The sequence below is a fragment of the Rattus norvegicus genome, chromosome 13 (genome assembly GCF_021556685.1).
Source record: "Rattus norvegicus strain SHRSP/BbbUtx chromosome 13, alternate assembly SHRSP_T2T, whole genome shotgun sequence".
NCBI lineage: Eukaryota > Metazoa > Chordata > Mammalia > Rodentia > Muridae > Rattus > Rattus norvegicus.
This window is the reverse complement of record NC_141546.1, coordinates 46,575,905-46,597,717: the sequence shown is the minus strand read 5'-3', so window position 1 is coordinate 46,597,717 and position 21,813 is coordinate 46,575,905. Positions and strand designations below refer to the sequence as shown.

At 51.7% G+C, this 21,813-nt stretch overlaps 1 protein-coding gene across 37 annotated transcripts in view; it reads left to right on the top strand.

The window, feature by feature from the left end:
• The window catches only part of Nfasc (neurofascin), a 186,575-nt gene that overhangs the window by 158,443 nt on the left and 6,319 nt on the right, over positions 1 to 21,813 (top strand). For 17 of the 37 annotated variants that reach the window (XR_015635056.1, XM_087579860.1, XM_087579858.1 and 14 more), the window contains 5 exon segments: positions 4,597 to 4,833; positions 8,608 to 8,724; positions 9,972 to 10,124; positions 16,059 to 16,190; positions 18,540 to 18,609. Coding sequence is in view for 36 of the 37 variants with exons in the window: in XM_087579860.1 (XP_087435986.1) it covers positions 4,597 to 4,833; positions 8,608 to 8,724; positions 9,972 to 10,124; positions 16,059 to 16,190; positions 18,540 to 18,609 (709 nt within the window). In the remaining variant the exon portion in view is untranslated. 37 annotated transcript variants of the gene reach the window in all.

The window sequence follows — 21,813 nt, the reverse complement described above, 5'->3', positions numbered from 1 at the left end:
CGGAAACTCAGTTCCTCAGTAGTCAATATGAAGATAGACCTCCTCCTTTGGGGTCAGGAGCTGGGCAGGTGTGTCTGTGCTAAAGCCATTCCCCTTCAGTCCTCATGTCATGGTTTGAGGGCCATCAACTGGCTCTACCAAAGGCTGCCCTCAAGCCAGAGAAACTAGGCAGGGGCTGCCCGGGTTCCTTTCCTTGTCCTCTGAGCTTGAATTTTCCTATGAGTTAGGAGCTGAGGGCAGAATGTCCGAGGCATTACAAAGGCCAGAGAAGCCAGGGTACACAAGAGCCTGTGCTTAGAAACAAGCTTTGTTAAGACACATCTTTAGGTGAGAGACTCAAGAGCCAGGCAGGAATCTGAGCTTCCTCTGTATTTCCAAGCTCACTTGGTTTGCTTCCTACTGACGCCCATTTATTTCTGCCCGCTGCTTCCTACGTTGATTCTGCTTCCGTTGCATATCCTCCTTACGGTTTCATATTTTGATGGCTGGATCTGCCAGTGATAAGAAACCACCATGCTTCCCTACCTCAGTCCTCCTCCTCCTCCTCCTCCTCCTCTTCTTCCTCCTCCTCCTGCTCCTCCTCCTCTTCCTCCTCCTCCTCCTCCTCCTCCTCCTCCTCCTCTTCCTCCTCCTCCTCCCCAGTAACCAAGCCAGCCAACTAGGCCAGTGCTTCCCCCACAAACCCTCTTGTAGGATGTGAGACATAGAAGTTGTTCAAGGCCTGGGGACCATAGAGCAGACAATTCTTGCCACTCTAGAGGGAGAGCTGCCCCGTCTTCGTGGCTCATGTGTCAATCTTTTCCACAGTGGAGACAATAGGTACTCGGGTCGAGTCCACTTAAAGTTCATTGATTGGTCAAGCATCTTCCTGTCTCCGCCCTCATTGGGCACTCCAGACCCAGTGTAAACGATCTAGCAGCAAGAAGTCTGTCGCGTTCAGAAGGCAGTCTGGGTAGTCCTCCTGTGAGCTGCGGTCGCAAGGAGAAGAAGTGTCATTCCAACTCCCCCTCCACGTCCTTCCAAATTTAAAAGATCTAAACTCAGCATGCCGTGCAGAACGGGCCCAGGGTCTCTGCTGTCAATCAAGTGTGTTTTCCCAGGCACCAACTTCCACATGACACACTGGGAAGGGCAGGTTGTACTTTTTGGTAGCTGAGACATGCCACTTAGATCAGATGTTGTCGACTTTGCATGCACAACACCTTCTGGGGGCAGCAGAGCTTGGGTCTGTTCAAAGGGAGCGGTGTCCAGCCCTCCACCCTCTTCCTTCCCATCCTCACCAAATCTCGTCACTCCCCCCTACCCCCGATTTGATCAGTTCTCCCATCGCCCGGTGAAGATAATCCCTCTCATCCACCTGTATCTCCAGTCTGCTAGGATCGCTTCCCATCTGTCTAACAATCTGCGACTTGGCTGGGGTAGTCTTCACGCCATGTGGACAGTCTTGGACTGAACATTCCATCTTGGAATGCCTATGAGCTGTTCTTGTCTTTGACTCAGCTCAGAGCTGCAAATGTTGGGTGTTGTTGGGTGGGTAGCTGATAAAAGCTCAGCTCTACGGCAGGTTTAGGATGACGAGAAAATGAGCAAGTTGTGTCGTCTCTCCGTCTCTACACGGTGCTCCCCAAAATGCTCAAGTCCTTAGCCGTGTGTCTTCCTCGGGGACTGAAGACAGTCTATAGGGTTGACCTTCCCTGTGTTGGCAAACCTCCAGCTTCCAGGGCTAGGCTTTCCTGAACCATCTTCGGCACTGGACATTCAGGGCTCTCTCTAGGTTGCTGGCCAGCTGTGATCACTAACCAGCTCCAGCCAGGGCTTTTTCCAAACGTTCCTGCTGTGGCCAGACATGACTTCTAGCCCAGGAATGTGTCTATCTAGCCTGTGACCCCCCCCTTTTTTTTTTAAGATTTATTCATTTATTATATATAAGTACACTGTAGCTGTCCTCAGATACACCAGAAGAGGGCATCGGATCTCTTCACAGATGGTTGTGAGCCACCATGTGGTTGCTGGGAATTGAACTCAGGACCTCTGGAAGAGTAGTCGGGTGCTCTTAACCGCTGAGCCATCTCTCCAGCCCGACCCTCCCCCCCTTTCTTAATGCCAACTCTGCTTCAGAGCTCACTAATCTTCTATCCTCTCCCCAACTCAGTCCCAGGGTGAAATGGCGTCTTTCCTCTTGGGCTAGCCCTCTCTGTGTCCTGTGGCCCTCCAGCCTGGGGATGGCAGGCTTAGCAATGGTGATCCACCAGCAGTGTCCTCTGGGGGTCAACTCTTTGTGGAACTTCACTGGGGACACACAGGGGCTTCCAGTAGCTCCTGACCCCTCTCCCCATTTCTCCTTCTCACTTATACCCTGAAGGTTGCCACAGAGCCCAAGGGGAAGAACCCAGGAACTACCACCACAGAGAATGCCTTCCTTTATACTTGGTATAAAGTTCACAACCTGGTCTAACCTCTTAGCATTTCTGTCCCACGGGCATTTGCTGAAGTGCCCTGGAAAGCGTGTGATGTAGAGGGACTAGGGGAGAGGTGTGTGTCCCAGTATGTTAAAAGACCAGTGTTCATAGGAGAGTGTTGAGGAAAATGGACTTGGACTCACAGCCCCCTTACCTGAAAGAAAGGAAACCCAGGTTCCTGGGCTATATGACTGGGCGGGGCAGTGACCCAAGTTACAAGGAGTATTTTCTCATGATGCCATTTAAATAGTCACAGAAAAGAGGGTCTTGTGAAGCTATCGTCTTCCAGAAAATATTAGAAAATACATTATTCATAAAGAGCTAAGTGAGAACTGTCTTGCCCAGAGGACCGAAACCTCTTCTTGTGTCTCACTTGTGGTTAAGGTCATGGTGGGTACAGAGCCAGCCCTGAGGTAGCTGAACTTCTCCTCGTAGTCTCTCTGCTTTTCTGCTTGTGAATTCATGACTCTGCGGACATGTTGGTGGGTGGATAAGCCAATCCCTTTGTGCTGAGTGTTAAGAGCACTGAGTCGAGTCTCTGTATCTTGGGTTTGAACCTGGAAAAACAATGACAGAGAGGCATCTCTCCTGCTCCTTGCCCCACCCTACCAGGTCCTCCGGGTACCTTCTTGATGCCTGAAAGTTGACTGAGGTTAGGGGTATACACTGTTATCGACTTTGGACTTCCCTTGGATTCTCTAAGGCTCAATGGTCATTCATTTTGTCCCCATATGTAGGGCTCAGTAATAGCTTTGTTTTTACTTATACGGAGGCTTCAGAGACCTTTGAAATGTGCCCTTCTTCCCCATAGGTCTTATAACATCGGAGGCTCATGGAAGTAAAATCAGAATTGCATTCTGGTTGAAACGTCTTCGACTCAGGAGCCTGATTCTCCTGGGGAAAGTTCTCTGGCTTCTATCCCTGGCCTAGCCCTCTTCTGTGAGGATGGGAGATGCAGGGGGTATTATTTTTCAGGGTCTCAGGAGATCTGAGGCAGACTGGCATATCACTACTCAGAAGTTAGGGTTACTGTTTACGTCTAAGTCTCTGCCTACTGCCAACACCAGAAGGTAGACGGTGGTCAGGCCATTAGCAGTGATGCAGCAAGAGAGACGACACTTCTCTCTCATTTGCCTGGTCATCCACGCACCATGAGTCCCAACAAGTACTGACCTAGAGAACAAGGAGAAGACCCTCACTAGCTTCCCTGTCCATTGAATAGAAGAAGAACACTATGAAAAGGTGACCATAGGGGTTGGGGATTTAGCTCAGTGGTAGAGCGCTTGCCTAGCAAGCGCAAGGCCCTGGGTTCGGGCCCCAGCTCCAAAAAAAAAAAAAAAAAAAAAAAAGAAAAGGTGACCATATTGGTGGACTAGGCCCCAGGGCCAACTAACACGAAGAGTCCACTTTAGATGGAGGTAGAGCGTGAGCAGTCAGCCCAGATAAGAGCCTGAGTGAGCCCCGACGGAGGTTTCCACAGAAAGAGAGCCTGGCACTCAGCTCCTTTGTCCTGCACTTTGCGTACCTTTCTGTCACAGGCCACACTGTCATATTCTAGATTCAAATATGAACAGGAAGGACTCGGGGTCTGTGGACCCTAAGTATCCTAGACAGAAAGGCAAGAAGTTTGGGTCGGGGATGGAGGAAGCCACCATTAGGCAAAGAGAGGGGTGGGGGAGAAGCCTTTGGAAGTGAAGAACTGGGAGCAGCTGAAAGTCCCTGGAAGACAGGGCCCAGCCTCTGAGCTGAGGCTCCAGGGCCCGACCCACCTGGTATTTCTGAGACTTTGTAGGCAATATGTGGCCCACACTTTGTGCTATCCCTGGGTTTCAAATGGTTTAGTGTGTGTGTCCCTTGACCACTCTCCTGGTCCCTGGTTGAATGCATGCTGGGTGCTTCAAGCTCCACAGACCATGAGAAGAAAATGAAACACACACCAGCTTCATTTTCTTCCTCTCCCATGGCTGTATGTTGGTTGCTGGGGTCCTCCTGGACCAGTGCGGATGCTTGGGGAGGCTTCTGACTTCTGAGCCCATCTTGCCACTGGGCTGCCTGCCTTGCACGTGGGGGCCGGATATCCTAGCTGTGTGCTGCTACCAGGCCAACCAGACTCGGTTGTTTCACCCTTCCCTCTTAGCTCCTCCCACATTGCCCCCGACTACCGTGGGTACCACAGGCCTTGTGAGCAGTACTGATGCTACTGCCCTTGCTGCCACCAGTGAAGCCACAACAGTTCCCATCATCCCAACCGTCGTACCTACCACCGTCGCCACCACCATTGCCACAACTACTACAACCACTGCCGCCGCCACCACCACTACCACCACGGAGAGTCCTCCCACTACCACCACTGGGACTAAGATTCACGAAACCGGTATTGTGCACTGCCCCTGCTCCTGGCCCCTCTGAGCCCACCTCCCAGCTACCCAGACTTCCCCAGCTGAGCGATGGGCTTTGGCGTCTACCAGCCCCGCCCCGCCATGCTTTACATAGCAAACTAGGCCCAGAGTTCCTACCCTGAGCACACGTAGGTGGTCATTTTCACCACCCAGCACTCCTCAATGCTATGCTAGCTGGATCTTCCACAGAACATCAGGCTTCTCAGAGAGAATTCCAAGCATCTCCCAAGTACCCAGCCAGGGACGGGTACTCGGAAAGAAAAGTGGTGAGAAGGAAGGTTCTAATGGCTGTGTGCCTGGCCAAGAGAGCTATGCCATATCTGTCCACCTCTAGGGACAGAGGGCAGAAGGAGGAGCAGGGAGTGGCCACGGCGCCACGTAGCTCTGGCTCTGGAACCCCTGCCCCTTCCTTGCACCTCTGTCGCCAAGGAGTCCTTGCAGGTATTTCTTTGAAAGTCAGAACATGTGGGACATGGTGTTACTGGGTCGTGCCAGGATGCCTAACCATGCTCCATTGTTTTCCTATCACTTCTAAAACATGTGTGTGAAGGGAAAACTGCAGGAGTTCCAGAGACGGCCTTTAGGGCCCCTGTGCTCTTTGAGCATGAAAAGATCCTTGGAGAGAATCCAACCATTCCTGAATACAAGCATGGACTTTGCATTATCGTAGAGTTGAGGGTCTCTAACTTCCCGAGGCCAGGGGGCAGCTATAAAAATAGCATGAAACTGGGGCTGGGGATTTAGCTCAGTGGTAGAGCGCTTGCCTAGGAAGCGCAAGGCCCTGGGTTCGGTCCCCAGCTCCGAAAAAAAGAACCAAAAAAAAAAAAAAAAATAGCATGAAGCAGCCAGAAAGACTTCCTGGAAGTGCCCAGAATGCTCCCACTCCTTGGAGAATCATTAGACACCCCAAGCCTCCGCCACTTTTACTTTTTGGGCAAATCCCTCCTGCTTCCCAGTCTTCCTGCCTCCCACCCACCTGCCTATTAGCCTCTGAATGTAGGTGGAGGCCGGACAGACCTGTTAGTATTTGCTCCATTATGTGGGGTCAAGTGAACTATAAGCAGAGGTAGATGAATCCCAGCTGAGCCCCTCAGCCCTCAGAAAGGCTGGTCTGCTTTAGAGGTGCAATACTGGCATGTAAACATGAAGGTCAGGGGGAAGTCAGCCCAGGTGAGGTCTTCCAAGCTTGGGGGGGGTCACTGTCCTCTAGGGCATAGTGAGGGATTTTTCGCCAGAGCAGATCTTTTTGAATCCTTAAAGTGCTTCAATTCACAGAAGTGAGCCAAGAATCCAGAAGACAGTGCATCTTGCTCCCTGGCAGTTCCTGACCTAGAAACATCCATTCTTGTACCAGGCAGGACTGACCCCATGACTCACAGCCCAGGTGTAGACCTTGTCTGAAGCTGCAGAAGGCCTGGCCTCACCCCCAGTCTTATGGAGAGCTTGGGGACAACTGTGAAGGATCTCAGCTTCCAGGGGATCTTTTAAATGAAAATTCATCTTCACCTTATCTTCTAACATAACATAAAATGTTTCGTAACTTTTCCTTTTTCAGGGTATCCTTTGTGTCACTTTATACATTTGGGTCCCTACTCTTCCCTAGTCCTTATGCGCTAGGAGCCACCGAAACGATGCATGCTAATCATGGCCTCCTTTTGACTTCACATCCCTCAGAGTTCACCCTCCGGGTCCATTCCTTTTGAACACCCCAGTTCTTTAGCAGTCATCGTCCTGACTCTTCCTTATGGTTCCCGCCTCAAAAATCATCCTGGTCTCCCACTGCTCTGGTTTTTCTTTTCTCTGTGTATATAATGTGTGTGTGCATGTTAGCATGTGTGGATACAGGTACATACAGGACGGTCAGGGAACAGTCCCGGTGTTGGTGCTGGTTTTCCTCCTGGATTTGAGACGGTCTCTTGCGGTTTGCTGCTGTACACACTGGGCCTGCAAGCTTCCCATTCGTCTCCATTCAGCCTCCGGTCTCCTGGTCTGCAATAACAGGCCCTCGTGTTTCTGTATTCAGCTTTTGTCTGCATTTTGGGGATCCTAACTCGGTTTGGCAGGCTTGCTCGACAAGCGTTTTCATCACTGCCTTCACTCCGTCCTCTGCTCGGCCTTCCTTAAGAGCACCCTGAACCTCACTGCATTTGAGGGCGTCAGATTTGGCTCAGTAATACCCCCAGGGGGGGTGGTCAAACCATTTAGTATAGACGCAAAGGCTGTTTACAGAGTCCTGGGCTAAGGACCAAGAAAGACCCCCCCAAAGTGGAGCTAATCAACTCCATTACTCCTACAAGAGCCTTGAACTTCCAGGAAGAGGGAACCAGGAGAGGAGCCAGTGTGATCAAAATGGAGCATGGAGAAGAAAAGCCTGTCTCCCTCCCTCCCAGGCAGCAGGCCTTCTGCTGCCATTAGTGGAGTCTTTCTCGGGCCCTCACTCACTTGACACACACTGTGTTCACCTGGGGCAACCGACACTTGACAGGATTACGGTAGGGAAAGAAACACTTCTTTGAAGTGAAAAATCAGGAAATCTTTTATCACTTCCCCAGCCCCGCAGACTCAGTCACATGTCAGGTAGATAATGAATAAATGCACCGTCAATACACTCTATTCATTTGTGTTTGACAACTGAGTTGGTGACAGTGCCCCCCTTGCATTCTAATTAAATATACAGGAGCCACGCTTGTAAAGCCTTTGAACTACAAGCATCCCAGCTAGTCCTCTGCTGCTAAATCTTTGCTGGGAAATGCGGTAATCAGACTTCTGGGACTCTTGCGTTGGGAGGCTGCTGCCATTCTCCTGCATACGGGGGCTATGGTTTCAGACAGCTCTGTGGCTTTGATAAAGTAGTTCTCAGCCCCCAGGAGCTTGATAATCAATGTCCTCTTTGTGACGAGGAGATCAAGCCTCAGTGGCTCTATGGCCGGGAAGCCAACAAGCATGGTTCTAGTATAGAGAGCACCAAGGATTGAATATCAAGGAAATCCCATCATCTTCTGGTCCCATCCAGCCTGTGACAGGGACGTCAGCTCTGACTGCACTAGGGACCCTGTTCTAGGCCACACAGTACAGGCTATTCAGGCTCTCATTGATCGGAGGGCCTCAGATCCAAGTCACCTGCCTGGATTAGTATTCCCTAGCTTCCGAAAGCCAGGAGAGTTTCCCTGTATTTAGTCTCATCTTTACTGCTAATCATTCGTCCATGACTTTTGGCTGTGCTAGGTGTGGAACCCACGTGCCCGGCAAGCACACTGCTACTGAGCCACACCCCTAGGCACATCTGCTTGACTTTCTAAAGCAACCCCTCTACTTCCAGTTGGAGATGAAAAAGCCACTCTCCCTGTGTGCTGGCATCCTCACCACAGGGCCTGTTTCTTTGTCCCTTCCCTTGAACCGTTCAAGTCTATGGCAAGGAATCCAAAATAGGATTAAGTGGTATGACTAAAAGCCTTCCCTTGTCCCTATCTTGCGAGGTGTGAGAGACAGCTTCCTGATCCCCCTTCGCATGCAGACAGGTCCCCTGGGCTGCTCCTGCTCAGCCCCTGGTAGCTAGCTACCCTTGGCTGGACTATCAGGACTGCAGCCTGTAGCTCTATTGTGCTGAGTGCACAGCCTTTCCTGACTCCTCCCTTTCCCAGCAGACTCTGGGTGTGAGTGAGAGTATGCATGCATGTGGATGTGCCTCTCTGAGTCTCCTATGCCACCTCTGCCCTCACCACTAACTCCTCTTCTAACCCGTCTGCCAGCCCCCGACGAGCAGTCCATTTGGAACGTCACGGTGCTCCCCAACAGTAAATGGGCCAACATCACCTGGAAGCACAATTTCAGGCCTGGAACTGACTTTGTGGTTGAGTACATCGACAGTAAGCATTGCTATGTGGGGTGGGGGTGGCGGCAGTGGCGCAGCACTGGTGGGTAGTGGTAGACGCCCATTAAGGAGATCCTGTTGAACTCCCTCAGGCTTAGAAGCCTTTTAGCCTGGCTTCATTTTAGCCTCATGAAATCGATCCCTACCAGAGATAACGGAGGTGGAAGGAAGATACTTGAACAGGGAGGGGCCTCCGAAACCATTAGCAAAGGCCTTGAGTTGCATGTGTGTGGTGGAGGATCGGTGGACTGTGACCTGTGTCCACCCTTAACCAGAGTCAAGATTCTGAGTATCTAAAGTGAGCCCGGGCTCTTTTCTGTGTGGATCTGACCGAGACCCAGGGTGTTCTGATGGCTCTGCTGTATCTGTCCAGGCCACAGACCTGAGCTGTAGATATTCTCAGTGCACAGAATAGTGGAAGGCAACAGTCACGGACCAGACGGCCAGTGGTGCACCGTGACCCATGCACTCTATCAGAGCTTGGATACCTGAATGGATTGCAGAATATATTCCAAACATCTGCCCTCTCCAAGCCAGGGCCCCTGGTCCTGCAGGGGGAAGCCCACACCTCTCTCACATGTTCAAGAGCAATGAAGCCAATACACCAGCCGGAAAACACAGCTGTGTTATTCCCCCACCCCCACCCCCAAGAACTCTTAGGGAATGAAAACCTGGCCCTAGGTTGTGGTCGGAGGAGGGCTTTAGAGCCTCAGGATCTGGAGTCCCTGTTTAGGTCTGGATGTCTTCAGCTTCCCGCCACCAAAATTCCCCTCCCACAACCCAAAGACGTAGATACTCTGATAGGCCAGTTGGCAATGCGGCAAACAGTTCGAGAAGATTCCGGGAGTAGAGTGAAAGCCAAGGATCCTGTCTCGCTTCCATGTGGGATACTAACCACATGGCATACTAACCAGCATGCTGGCCCTCCCAGAAAGCTCTCACTCAAAGTGAATCACGTCCAGGGCAGCTGACACGCTTCAAGGCCGAGGCGTCCAATCTCGATACGCTTAGTGCTAAGACCATGCATGGTGAGGAAGGAAGGCTTGAGGGGGAGACATCACGTAAGAATTCGAGCTGCATGCTGGGCGGCAGGAAGCCGCCTGTTCTGTGAGGTGGATTGGACCCGGGGTGTCTTAGCCCCGTTTCCCTACCTTTCTACTTCTGACAGACAAACAGGGACCTACACACTCTCTGCAGCTCCTGGTGCCTGGTTGTAAGCTGACCTAGGTTTCTGTTCCCCAGGCAACCATACGAAAAAAACTGTCCCTGTTAAGGCCCAAGCCCAGCCCATACAGCTGACAGACCTCTTTCCCGGGATGACGTACACGTTGCGGGTGTATTCCCGGGACAACGAGGGCATCAGCAGTACCGTCATCACCTTTATGACCAGTACAGGTGAGAGGGGATCTGGCCTTGCCATCCCCTGAAAGCATGGGCATCTATCTCATCCTCATTCCCAGCTTCCTGCTTGTCTCTTCTTGGAAACAGGTCTCATCCGCACCCCATTCCTTGCCTTGCATGGCGTGTCTCCGACCCGCAGGAAGTCAGAAGCAGTTAGGTGTGCATGCCCAGTGGAGAGCAAGCCGGGATCTGAGCCAGGGGACTGAGTGGGGGATCAGAGGAGACAAAAGACCGAGTAATGAGGACAGGGAATGCTTAGTCCCCTCCACCATGTGTGTAACAAAAGGGCTCCGTGCATGCACCAACTTGGTCAGTGGGGGAGGGGGAGCCTGGGCGCTGCTGGGGAGTTGTGCACTGTGCCCCCACCGTTGGGGAACTTGCTCTCTCCATGTAGAATGAGGGGAAGAGGCCAACCCAGGGTCCTGATTCAGAAATCCCCTGACTGACTAAACCTGGGTCCAGTGTGTATGTTGTTGCCGTGACAACATCCATGTTTTTGTTCTTACTTCATTTCATTCTCAGTTTGGTCTGGGCGCTTGGGTTTTGTTTTGCAGTCGTGCTAGGGCAGGACAACTGTCTGGTTCTGTAGGAGCCTCAGCCTGGTGAGAGAAGCAGCCTCATTATATCGAATGGCCAGGCTGCCTGGGGCTCGGGAAAGACCCAGCTTTAGAATTTTCTCCGCTGGTGGGGGTAGCAGGGAATCTGAAAAACCGCAGAGGCCCTTGCCTGTCTGTGAGTGTTTGGGTTTGGGTGCATCTTTCAAATCAGACCGACACCGCCAAGTGGCCTGTAGTCTAAGCCCTGGGGCTAAGGGGAGGTAGGGAAAGGGATTAAGTGAGAAAAGGATCAGCCATGGCCTCTAGGGATGGCCTAGTCAGATGCGGGTTATTAGCGGCACAGGATGGGGGAACCCCACGATGATTTATGTGAATTTCTAAACGTTGACTTGAATATTCATCACTGTTCCCTCGCCAAGACACATGAGGCTGATGCCGGTAGCTAGTGTCTAGGGAGTCACTGTCCATCTGCATCCCTGATTCTTCTAGGTCTTCTAGCCTGGTCCCTCCGGATGTGTCTCCCTAGTGTGCCTCTACCCGTCCCACACATTTCCAGGTCACAAAATTTGACTGTGAAGCTCCTTGCTTAAAATGAACCAGGCCCCACTCAGGCAGGATGTCTGAGTGAGCCACCAGGGCCGTCATATTACGTGAGAAGCCATGCATCTGGGCAGCTGACCAAGAACAGGTAGCTGGACTCTGACCTGGTTGAGGATCCCAAGCTTTTGGATGTATTCATGTTTCTTTACAAACTTGAGTCTAATTCACGGGCAAGAAACAAAGATGACACCCAAGGGTAGAACTCCATCCTAGAGACGCTGGGAAACCCAGCACAGGCTATTTTCAGGGCTTTGCCCCTCTCGGTGCTGTGGATAAGACCTGAGAGAAAGTCAGATAGAAAAGGGCCAGACCTTGCCTTTGGGGTTGGCCTAATCTGTTTCAAGTATAAAGCATGCAGTGGGGAGGGGGGGCAGTAATAATGGCTGGACACTTGGGTCTGAGTGTCGTCTTTGAAACCTATTTTTCTTTCTCTGTGCTGGGTCTGGAGAGACCCAGCCTTAAGAGCCACAGAAGCATATAGCATTAGCAAGTCTCCCCAGACCCCTTCCCGGGCAAGCTGGAACATCCGGGCTCAGTAACTTGTCTCTGAGTTCAGGTTATTTGCTTCCTCCTAGGCCAGCTGGAAACTCCTGTGCACAGTCCACATCAGGGTGGGGGGGGAGGGGGTTCACTCTCTGAAGTCTGTGTATGCCTGTAAATAATATGTGTGAAAAGCAATTTCCTGTAGGTGGACTCCAGAGGCAAGCCCACACAAACGCCCAGATCTCTGCGCGTCATCAGAGCAAAGCTTTTGTGAACCTATCTGGGCGCCAACCACAGGTCCTTTAGCCAACCACAGGCCATCACTTTAGTCCAAAGATGACATGCTGCAGTGATTCAGGAAGGAAGGAGAGGGGACTTCTGGGAATGCTAACAGGCTTTCTAACCCTCACCAGAAAGATCCCACTGGGAACTTAATCACCCTCTTATTAAAGCTTCTGAAGCCAGAAGGCTGACAGGCTACAAATGTATGACCCTAGATTCTGACAGGCCTGTGCGTGCTTCACTGCTGGGATGGAGGGGCTGGCAGGAGCAGAAATCAAGCAGTAGGCTTCTCAGAGCTCAGGGAGGTCCGAGGGACCGCCCGAGGGATGAGACAGTATGGAGAAGGGTGACATGGTGCTTGAGTGGAGGCAGCCATGTTGTTTTGAAGAGTTCATCACTGTTACATTACTTGTTCATTCGTCTCTAGAATGACCTTCAATGATGTTGTCTATGGCCAAGCCAGATTCTTCCAGCCAGGCATGGGAGCTGGTTAGAAAGTGAATTTCCCATTTTTTAAAAATAGGTCAGAGGGTGTGGTTGGATGAACTTTTCTGGAGAGAGGTAAAATTAACATCTGCCTCAAGTTGGAATTGGCGCCCAAGCCCCTAGAATAACTTGTTCATGTTTGAGTTTGAATAAAATGAGGTTGTTAGCAATCGTTGAAAGGATGGTAGACAACTTCGGACAGATGCATTTTACCCAAGTTGCCAGCTGTCTCTATGACCAAGCCTAACAACACTCAATAGACCCGGAGTCTACAGTAGGATGGATGCAAATGTCATTTCAGTACTGCCTAGGGTTAAGGCAGTAGAGGTGACCACAGACAGGCTCAGACGACATAAGGCACAGACAAAACCAGACCGAGGAAGTTATTTTTCTGCGAACTCCATCCCGGTCTCAAAACACATTGCCTGGCCATAGGAAGGCTGGCTTATTGTGTGGCGGTCTAGTATATAGAGTAATTAGGTGGAAGCTTTGCTACAAGACAGAGTTACTGTGGCTGGAATTTGGAAAACTACTCTTGCTCCAGGTATGGCTTAGACAGCTTGAATGAGAATGCTTCTAGACCAGAGCAAGAGGCATTGGGACTTGTGCTTGTCAGGTCCAAGGCAGAATAAGAGCAACTCTTGTCATTTCCGGTTGGAGTTGGGGAGTACAAATGCTGTCTTTGCCGTCTTTGAAGGCTGTATATATAGCGTTAGACCCTCAGCGCCAGTTTAGCAGATCAATTGCATGTGGCATTGGTGGTCAAGTATAATTACTCTGGAGCCTTGTGAAAATGACTTCCCCTCAGCCTACGCTGAGATCATCCTATCTTTCTCTTGTGTTCTATTCTTGAGAATCTCACTCTGTAAGAAGGTGCGGTCAGTTGATCTCACTTGGTTTTGTGTCTGAAGCTCGCAAGAATCTTTATTTCTTACCTTTTTTTTTTTCCAATCAAGTCTGAGGCTACATTTCAACCTCACCCGGTCCTGTCAGGAGCGGGAATGCTACCTTTGCCTTCTAAACTGCCCCTATAACCACTTTCCCCAGGCATCACGACCTTCTTTCTGAAGCGAAAGGGCATGTCGTGGAGCTGGCTGCCAGAGTCTCAGAACAAACATAAGGAAGATGGGGGTGCAAACGGGTCGTTGCAGAGATGCAAACCAACCTCTCTGCAAAATGTGGGTGCTACTGTCCAAACACATGTGAAGTAATCCCTCACCTCCTGCCTAGGCATGGTACGTAGACAGGAGCATCCATTGGCCACTGGCTTGTATGGGGAGAACCAAGAGTGGGTGGGTCCCAGGTTACCTTTCTTACATTAGGATGAAGTTGATGTGTTTATCCGTAAGTCGTCACTGGCCATTTATTATTAGCATTGCTCTGAGTATGAGTTCAAAGACACCCTGTTCGCAAGCCTGGAACGGCACAGCTGGAAACCAGGACACAGGACAATTAAACATTAACTTGTGTGTAATAGGGAGAGTGTGGGGATAGGCCAGAGAAGGCTTACGTTGGAGTGATCAACGGCTCTGGAGGGAGACTGTGAAAAGTAGGCAGAGGGATGGCAATCTTTCTTAGGTAGGGTGGGAACAAGGTGTGAGGAAGGTGTGAATTCCACACAGCGGGGGCGGGGAAGAACTAGTGTGGCATTATCTGAAGAACATACAGAAGTGGTAACACTAACCCCACTGCACCCGTGGTTACCAAGATGCATGGGTGCCGCACATCAAGTGTCAGAGTTGTGTTGGAGAGATTGACAACAGCCCTTAGACATAGAACGTGCTTGGAAATTCAGGCCAAGGGGTCAGGGAATAGTGTTGGGCTCACAGCTGTGGAGTTGGCTGTGGAGATGATTAAAAGATGACCCGAAGTCAAGACTTGCCTGAGGTCAGAGTCGGGGGTTGGGGGTAGATGTGGGAGAGGGTGGCTCACTCGCCATGGTAGCTGAGACATGGTGATTAGAGAAACCTGAGTCAGCATCCTGTGATCAAGGAGCAGACCCGGCAGGACCTGGAGGCCATGAGAGATGACGAGGCCATGAGAGATGACAAGCCCTCCTGAGCAGCACAGAGCTGTCTCAGGAGGTCTGACGGGTCCCTTCGGGTCCTCAGCTAGAGGTGATGCGGCCAGCTCTCCGTCAGAACCCGATTGGATGAGGAATGTAGCGTTCTCTCTCTCTCTCTCATAGCGATTAGGAGTTTTGAAGGGTTGAAGCAAGGAAGTATTTTAATACCTCGTGGGGACTGGGGTTCCTGTGCGAGGAACACCGGACTGAAACAGGAATGGAAACAGGGCTGGGCCTTTTCTCCACAGCATACACGGTTCAGGATATTAGCAGCCATATTTCTTATGGATTCAGTTACTTTGCAGCTGGGGGCCTCATCACTCGTTACTGTTTATTGAGAGGGCCTTCCTGGTGTGACGTCCTCAGCTTGGCCCTGAGAAGAGTTATGAGTCTGCATCCTGTACAGGCAAAGGGTAAAATAAACCCAGGAGCAAGGACATGGGGTGTCACTGGTCTGGTGTGCTTCCTAGGAGGTGGCCTAGTGCTGTGACTCAGTCCATAGGCTGTCGTATTCCTGCTGTCACCTAACTCTCCCAGGGTTCCTCTGGGCTTCCCTGGATATGTCCTAGTCTGTGGATCCTTCCCTTCTCGAATCTCAGCTCCCACAAAAGGCTGTGTTTCTGGAAGGATCCCCTTTGTCCTCTAGTCCACAGAATGAAGGGTGCGTAGGTACCGTAGCACACTCTGCCATTAACTCAAATCCCAGCCCCTGGACATCATGGGCACTGTCAAAGGACTCTTGGGCTCCTGTGTTAGACCCATGTGTACACCCTTCAGACCACAAAGGGACCTGTGAGATGACCCGCCAGGCATGGACAGAAGAGAAGGCAAGTCAGTTTGTCACAGCCCACCAAGAACATCCCTGTGAGGTGACCTGAAGGCACAGGGCCAGAGCATCACCGCCTGCCTGACCTGAGCACCTGGGTTTGAATTGATGTCAGAAAGCACACAGTCCAGCTGGGGAGACTTGAAAAGGCACAGGGCCAGCTGAACCTCCATCTGGCCTAGGACCCACTGCCAAAACCTGCCAGGCCAGGAGACTGTGCCTGCAAGGTGTCCTCCAGCGCGGTTAGGCAGCGTGGCAGCGCTCAGCCCCCTGACAGGTACCATGCAGTCCCATTCACCAGAACCATGCTGCCACACCAGGCCCTGGCCAGTGCGTGCAGCCTATACGATATCATGTCTCCTCTTTGGTAACCGTCTCCATCCCACAGGGCTGCTCTGCTTCTCCGCTCCTCGCACCCCGTTTCTTTGCCTCTTTTCTGATCTTTTGACCCTTGGCTTCTTTACTGTTTTCTTTTGTCCTGCGAGCAGAGTAGCTTGGGCCACAGGGCTGCTAGGTGGTAGCAGTAGGTCCTCCGGCAGAGCTGCGAAACAGCTGCGCACCTCCCCTACCTCCCCTCGCCCCGCTCCCCGAGCCGTGGCTCATGGTTCGCTTCCCACCCTCCCCACCAGCTTACACCAACAACCAGACTGACATCGCCACCCAGGGCTGGTTCATCGGGCTCATGTGTGCCATTGCCCTTCTGGTGCTGATCCTGCTTATCGTCTGCTTCATCAAGAGGAGTCGTGGCGGCAAGTACCCAGGTGAGATGTGCGGCGGGAGGGAGTCGCCGGGCCCCCGCCCCGCCTGATCCAGGGTAGGTCTGATCTCTGATCTTTTAGGCTTAGAACTTCAGGCCTGTGGCATAGTTGGTCTTTCTTGGAAGCTGCCAGCAAGCAATTGTGTTAATTATATTTGCCCCAGCAGGATGGATGGTGCAGTCTAGACAGCTCCCGAGAGTCATGGAAGGAACTCAGCGCCTACTGAGATAACCGGCCTTCCCTTGACTTAGCTCCTGTCTGCTCAGCACAGGGACTTTCTTCAGTCTGAGAGTCATTAAGACCCTGTGTCAGGGTGGCAGGGAAGTAAGGTGGCCACGTTAAAAAATGGAGGGGGGCTAGACAGAAGCAGGGTAACCAGGGGAGAATCAGAATGGTGGCCACACCCTGCTGAAGCTTGTTTTGGTGCCCATCACCACAGACTCGGCAGCTCTGGGTAAGACAGGCAGTCTCTAATAGCACCCTGAGCTCTCCTTAAAGTCCCACAGAAACATATCTCCCCTGTGCCTCCTTCAGTGTCGAGGACGAGGACCTCTCCCATTGCCATGTCAGAACAATAGTGATTTTCCCCCCCAATGGGCCAAGAGAGCCATCTGGCTATGACAGGGTGGGTGAAATGACAGAATAACCCGAGAGTAGCCATGCTGTTGAACTTAAGAAATGAAACTGCACATTCCCTAGAGCCCCAGCACCAGACATATTACCGAGATGCTTTTCCTCCTGGAGTGGGGGTGGGGGTGCAAACCAACATGCAGGGAGTAGGAGGGGGAAAGATTTATTTATTTAATATGAGTACACTGTCGCTGTCTTCAGACACACCAGAAGAGGGCATCGGACCCCATTACAGATGGTTGTGAGCCACCATGTGGTTGCTGGGAACTGAACTCAGGACCTCTGGAAGGATGCTCTTAACCATGGAGCCATCTCTCCAGCCCCAGCTTTCCCTGACCAGTACCCACAAACTCTTGGGTCCTGACTATGCCTCTGCCCAGTGAGGGGGGTGTAAATTTAATTCTGTTGGTAAGCAGCGAATTCTTTCACTTTGTTTCACTATATTTAGACCTTTTTCTTCTGCAAGAGAGAAAGCCACAGCTGGGTAGAGGTCCAGACACGAGGGTACTTAGTGAGTCAGGGGGGTCTGAACCCCTGAGGGACCCAGCAGATAAACTTAGAGCCTGCCTTTACCCTCCCAGAAAGTGCCCCGGTCTAGAAAGTTCTCCCGAGCCCGCCCCTTCTCTCTAGCTTTGGGGTAAGTAGCTTATACAGTCAGAAGACAGACAGGCAACCCAGGAACCAGGCTTCAGGCTCTATGGCTTGTTCACCCCTCTCAAATGGTTGATTATCCCATTCCTGCACCAAAACTCCTGCATGTAAGTCTGCGTGCTGGATGCTCAGAATACTGGGGGAAAGATGTCTGCCTTCAACATTACCGCTAGTTCAGAAGAACCAACCACAGCAGAGCAGGACAGGCCTTGGTTATGTCATCATCACCCAGAGGCCATATAGGCTGAGGGAGGATGCTAACAAGAGAGGCTCACAGGTGAGCACCTCCATCCCAGAGGCCTAGGAAGCAGCCTCCTTCCCAAGTGCTCTGCTCAGAGTTTTGGAGAAACACAGACCCCCGTCCCGAAGGAGAAAGCTAGCTAGCTGGCTTCTGTCACCAGTGAGGAAACATATAGAGATAATTATAGTGTAGGGCAAACGTGAGAAAGGGCTGAACAAGGGAGTATCTGCCTTTGGCAGAGGAGATGACGCTTTCTCTAGTGTATGTCGGGACAACTTCAGGGAGAAATGGCAGGGAGCTGAGAGGTCTGTCAGCTGGGGTGTAAAGACCCTGTGGGGTGTGAAGGAGGCAGAGTCAGCTTAGCAACTGATTGAGCCTGGAGGCATTAGTAATGCTTTGTTAGAAAGAAGCTTGTCATTGTCTGTGCCGAGCCCAAGATGGTGTCTAGGGGTCCGTGGTGTGTGTGGGTGTTGTATGTGGGTGCGTGCACCTAAGTGCACAAGGGCCCAAAGAAGCGACTGACTGACCTATGCTACCATTTCTCTGCCTTATTACTTTGAGACAGGGTCTCTCACTGAACCTGGAGCCAGGTTAGCCCTCCCGCTCCACACACACACACCACAGCTCCAGAGTTATAGACACACACATACAACAATGCCCAGCTTTCTACATGGGCGCAATGGACTCCAGCATAGCAAGGGATCTTAACCACTGAGCCGTCTCTCCAGCCCCCAAGGCTGCCTTTGGGCTGTGTGTTTAGAAACATTGTACCTAACAGAGGCATTTCTTTTAATCATCCCCGCCCATCCTCCTTTTCTCTTACCAACCAGTGCGAGAAAAGAAGGATGTCCCCTTGGGCCCTGAAGACCCCAAAGAAGAAGATGGTTCATTTGACTACAGGTGAGTGATCTCTTTACTCTCCTCCCCTGGTTATGGGGCTTGCTGCCCTGGAGCAGCTCCCTCGCAGCCCGCTGTGCTGTTGCTTTTACCTCTGCAGCAGCCGTTTTGGCTGAGTGTGTGTTCCCAGAAAGGCGGAGAAGCCCTTGAACCCTCTACTGAACAGGGCTTCCTATTTTCACTTTTTGCAGTCAAAATGAGCCCCGCCCCTTTTCTGTGATGTGAGCTTGACCGTCAGGCCTCCTCCCAGCCAGCATCCCACTCCCCACCTGCAAGATAATGAATGACCCAAGAAGGCTCACCACCCTGTGAGCTAGTGGCAGAGCTGAAGGGGCCGGGGCTGTGCTGCCAGCTGGTGCTTCTGTCCTGTGCCCGTGCTCCCTCTCAGATCTGATGTGAACTTTCAGTCAGGATTTTCCCAGGTTGCCACTGGTCCGTTGGGATGACCAGTATATTCTGAGCTCAGGAATGGGTCAGAGAATCTCATCCAAGACCGTTTGAGATAGAAGAAAATATAACACAACCCTCCTTTCCCCTCCGCAACCCTGTTAGCTCTGGGCACAGGTCACCCCATCATCCTCTGACCTCACTTCCCTCTGAACCACCTGCTCTTCAGGACACAGCAGCAGGCCAATGGGTAGAGAGCTTCTGCCTGCCCAGAAACCATCTGGCACCTCGTGGCTGCAGCTGTCCATACAGCCTGACATCCCTGTGAGAGGCTCCTCCTCCTTCCCTGGCTGTCCTGGGATCACCTGGCAGGGTCCAGCCTCCCAGTGCTGAGAGCTTCCTCTGGCCCCCAGTTAAAAGGCTGTGGGCTTTTTCCCCTCCAGACCCTTGGTACAGCCCAGTGGAGTGAAGGTGAGGACAGGACAAGCTGGTTTTCTCTGCACCTCTTACCTCCAGGTCAGCTTTGACTCTGTGGACTCTTTTCCTCGAGCCTATATTGAATGAGTCCAGGAGTCCTACTAGGGAAAGGCTAAAATTAGGAAGTCAGAAGGACTACTTTTCTAAGGAAATGTGCCTAAGGGCAAGGAGTGGGTTTCTACTCTGTTCTTGGCTTTATTGATGGGTTCATTTCTCATGAGTCCCTGCTTCTTCCCCATGGCTGTCCTCCTGGACCTTGCAGGTCTCTGGCGGGCCAGACAGCAGGCAGTTGGCTAAACCAGGTACTCTTTCAGTCCAGCCTCCTGAGGAAAGTCCCATTCTTCTAGAGACTAGCAGTTCTCAACCTATAGGCTGCAACCCTTCGCAGGGTAAAGGGGGTAGAACATCCCTTTCACAGGGGTCGCCTAAGACCGTAGGAAAACATTATATTACAATTCCTAAGAGTAGGAAAATTACAGTTACAGAGTAGCAATGAAATAATATCGTGGCCGGAAGGGGGGTCACCCCAACATGAGGAACTGTATTAAAGGATCACAGCATTAGGAAGGTTCTAGACCACTGTTCTAGACCAAGATCCCTTTCCCCTCAAGAGCCCCAGGTGCCGAAGCCTCTGACTAGCCTGAGCTCTCTCTGGCCACAGTGAAGTTGAACTTCCTGGACCCAGTACAGGAGTCCTCTTAGACACCAGACACCCCCCACCCCCAGCATTGCTCATGCCCTGGTGTGGCATGGGGGAGGAGCCTGGCAGTAAGAATTGGACTGTTCGCAGAGTTCCGCTTCCTGCCCAAACTCAGCTCAGTCCTTGAGATTCACTCGCTTCCCTCTGCCACTGTCCTTCCTAAGCGGTCCTGCTGTCAGAGCACACAGATAGACCATGACAGTAGATCACAGTCGATCAGCATATAGTAGATACGGCCCAGCAGCTTTGCGACCTGGCTATAGCCATCCATCAAGAGGAGATGGAGCGCTGGTGGCCTGTGACTGCAGGACAAGTCTCTGTTCGTGACAAGAAGTGAGCATCCCAAAGACACAGACTGCCACCTCAGCAACCACTTGCTTTTAGCAATTGCTAATGCTTTGGGCCTAGCAAGGAAAAGGGAGTGTGTGTTCACCCACATGCCACGACAGGGCATGAACACCCCATTAGGTAATCTAAGGGGATTCATATACAGGATCTAAGGACTTCAGCTAAATGCACCCACGGGCAGAGTCAGAGAGCTCAGTGGCACAGGGCTCTTGAGGGGAAAGGGACCTTGGTCTAGAAGAATAGGCCTTGCTTAAGGAGATTTGAAAGAGAGAGTGCCTGGTCTAGCCAACTGCCTGCCTGTCTGTCTGTCTGTCTCCCATCTGTTTATGCTCAGCTCCAACTCCCTCTAAGGCCCCTTCCCGGTAGCCCAAGACTGCTGTTAAAACACACGGACTGTTAAAATGGCAGCTCAGCCAGGAAGGACTGTTGCTGGGACTCTAGAGGGTGTAGTGTAGCCATTCAGACTACCTAAAACCACTGCGGTCCCTTCTGCAGGCCTCTAGACCTCCACTGCTGGCCCATAGCTGCTTCCTACCAGGGAGCCTGGGGTGCCTGTGAAATCTAACCAGTATCACCTGGGCTCTCTGTCAAGCAATTTTTCATCCAGGAGGGAGTAGCTTCGTGGAACCGCTTGGTGGAGTGGCCCCTCATATGCTAGAGAGTGTAGCTGATGTATGGTTGCGCATCTGTTCTTGCAGGCCAATGCCACTCCAAAGTCCCGAACTCTTGTTACAGGGCCTAGAAGGGGATGATAGGATCCTCTGAGCCTTACTAGTGTCTTCGTAAAGTATGAGGCCTCACATGCTTCTCTGCATGTTCCTCCTTCCCACCCCCAGCCCCCAGCCCCCAGCCCCAACCTTTTACTTGCTTTGCCCAGAGTATTAGCATTGTTCTGCCCAGGCGAGTAATGCAGAGATGGGAGTGGAGAGGCAGAGTCGGTTTCCTTTTTTAAAAAAAGATTTATTTATTTTATATATATGACTGTTCTATGTATGCATACTACAGGCCAGAAGAGGGCATCAGATCCCATTACAGATGGTTGTAAGCCACTACGGGGTTGCTGGGGTGCTCTTAGCCACTGAGCCATCTCTCCAGCCCCAGAGTCTGTGTCCTTAGGGTGCTTACTTCTTGCCAAGAACCGGGACTTGTCCCGTATCACAAGCCACAGGAGCTCCACCCTCCACTCCTCTTGATGGACGGATGGGTTATAGTCAGATCACAAAGCAAGGGGTGAGACTCGCTGGAACCTGAACCCCTGAATTCTTGCCCCATGTCTCACAAGCTGTGGTTCTGCT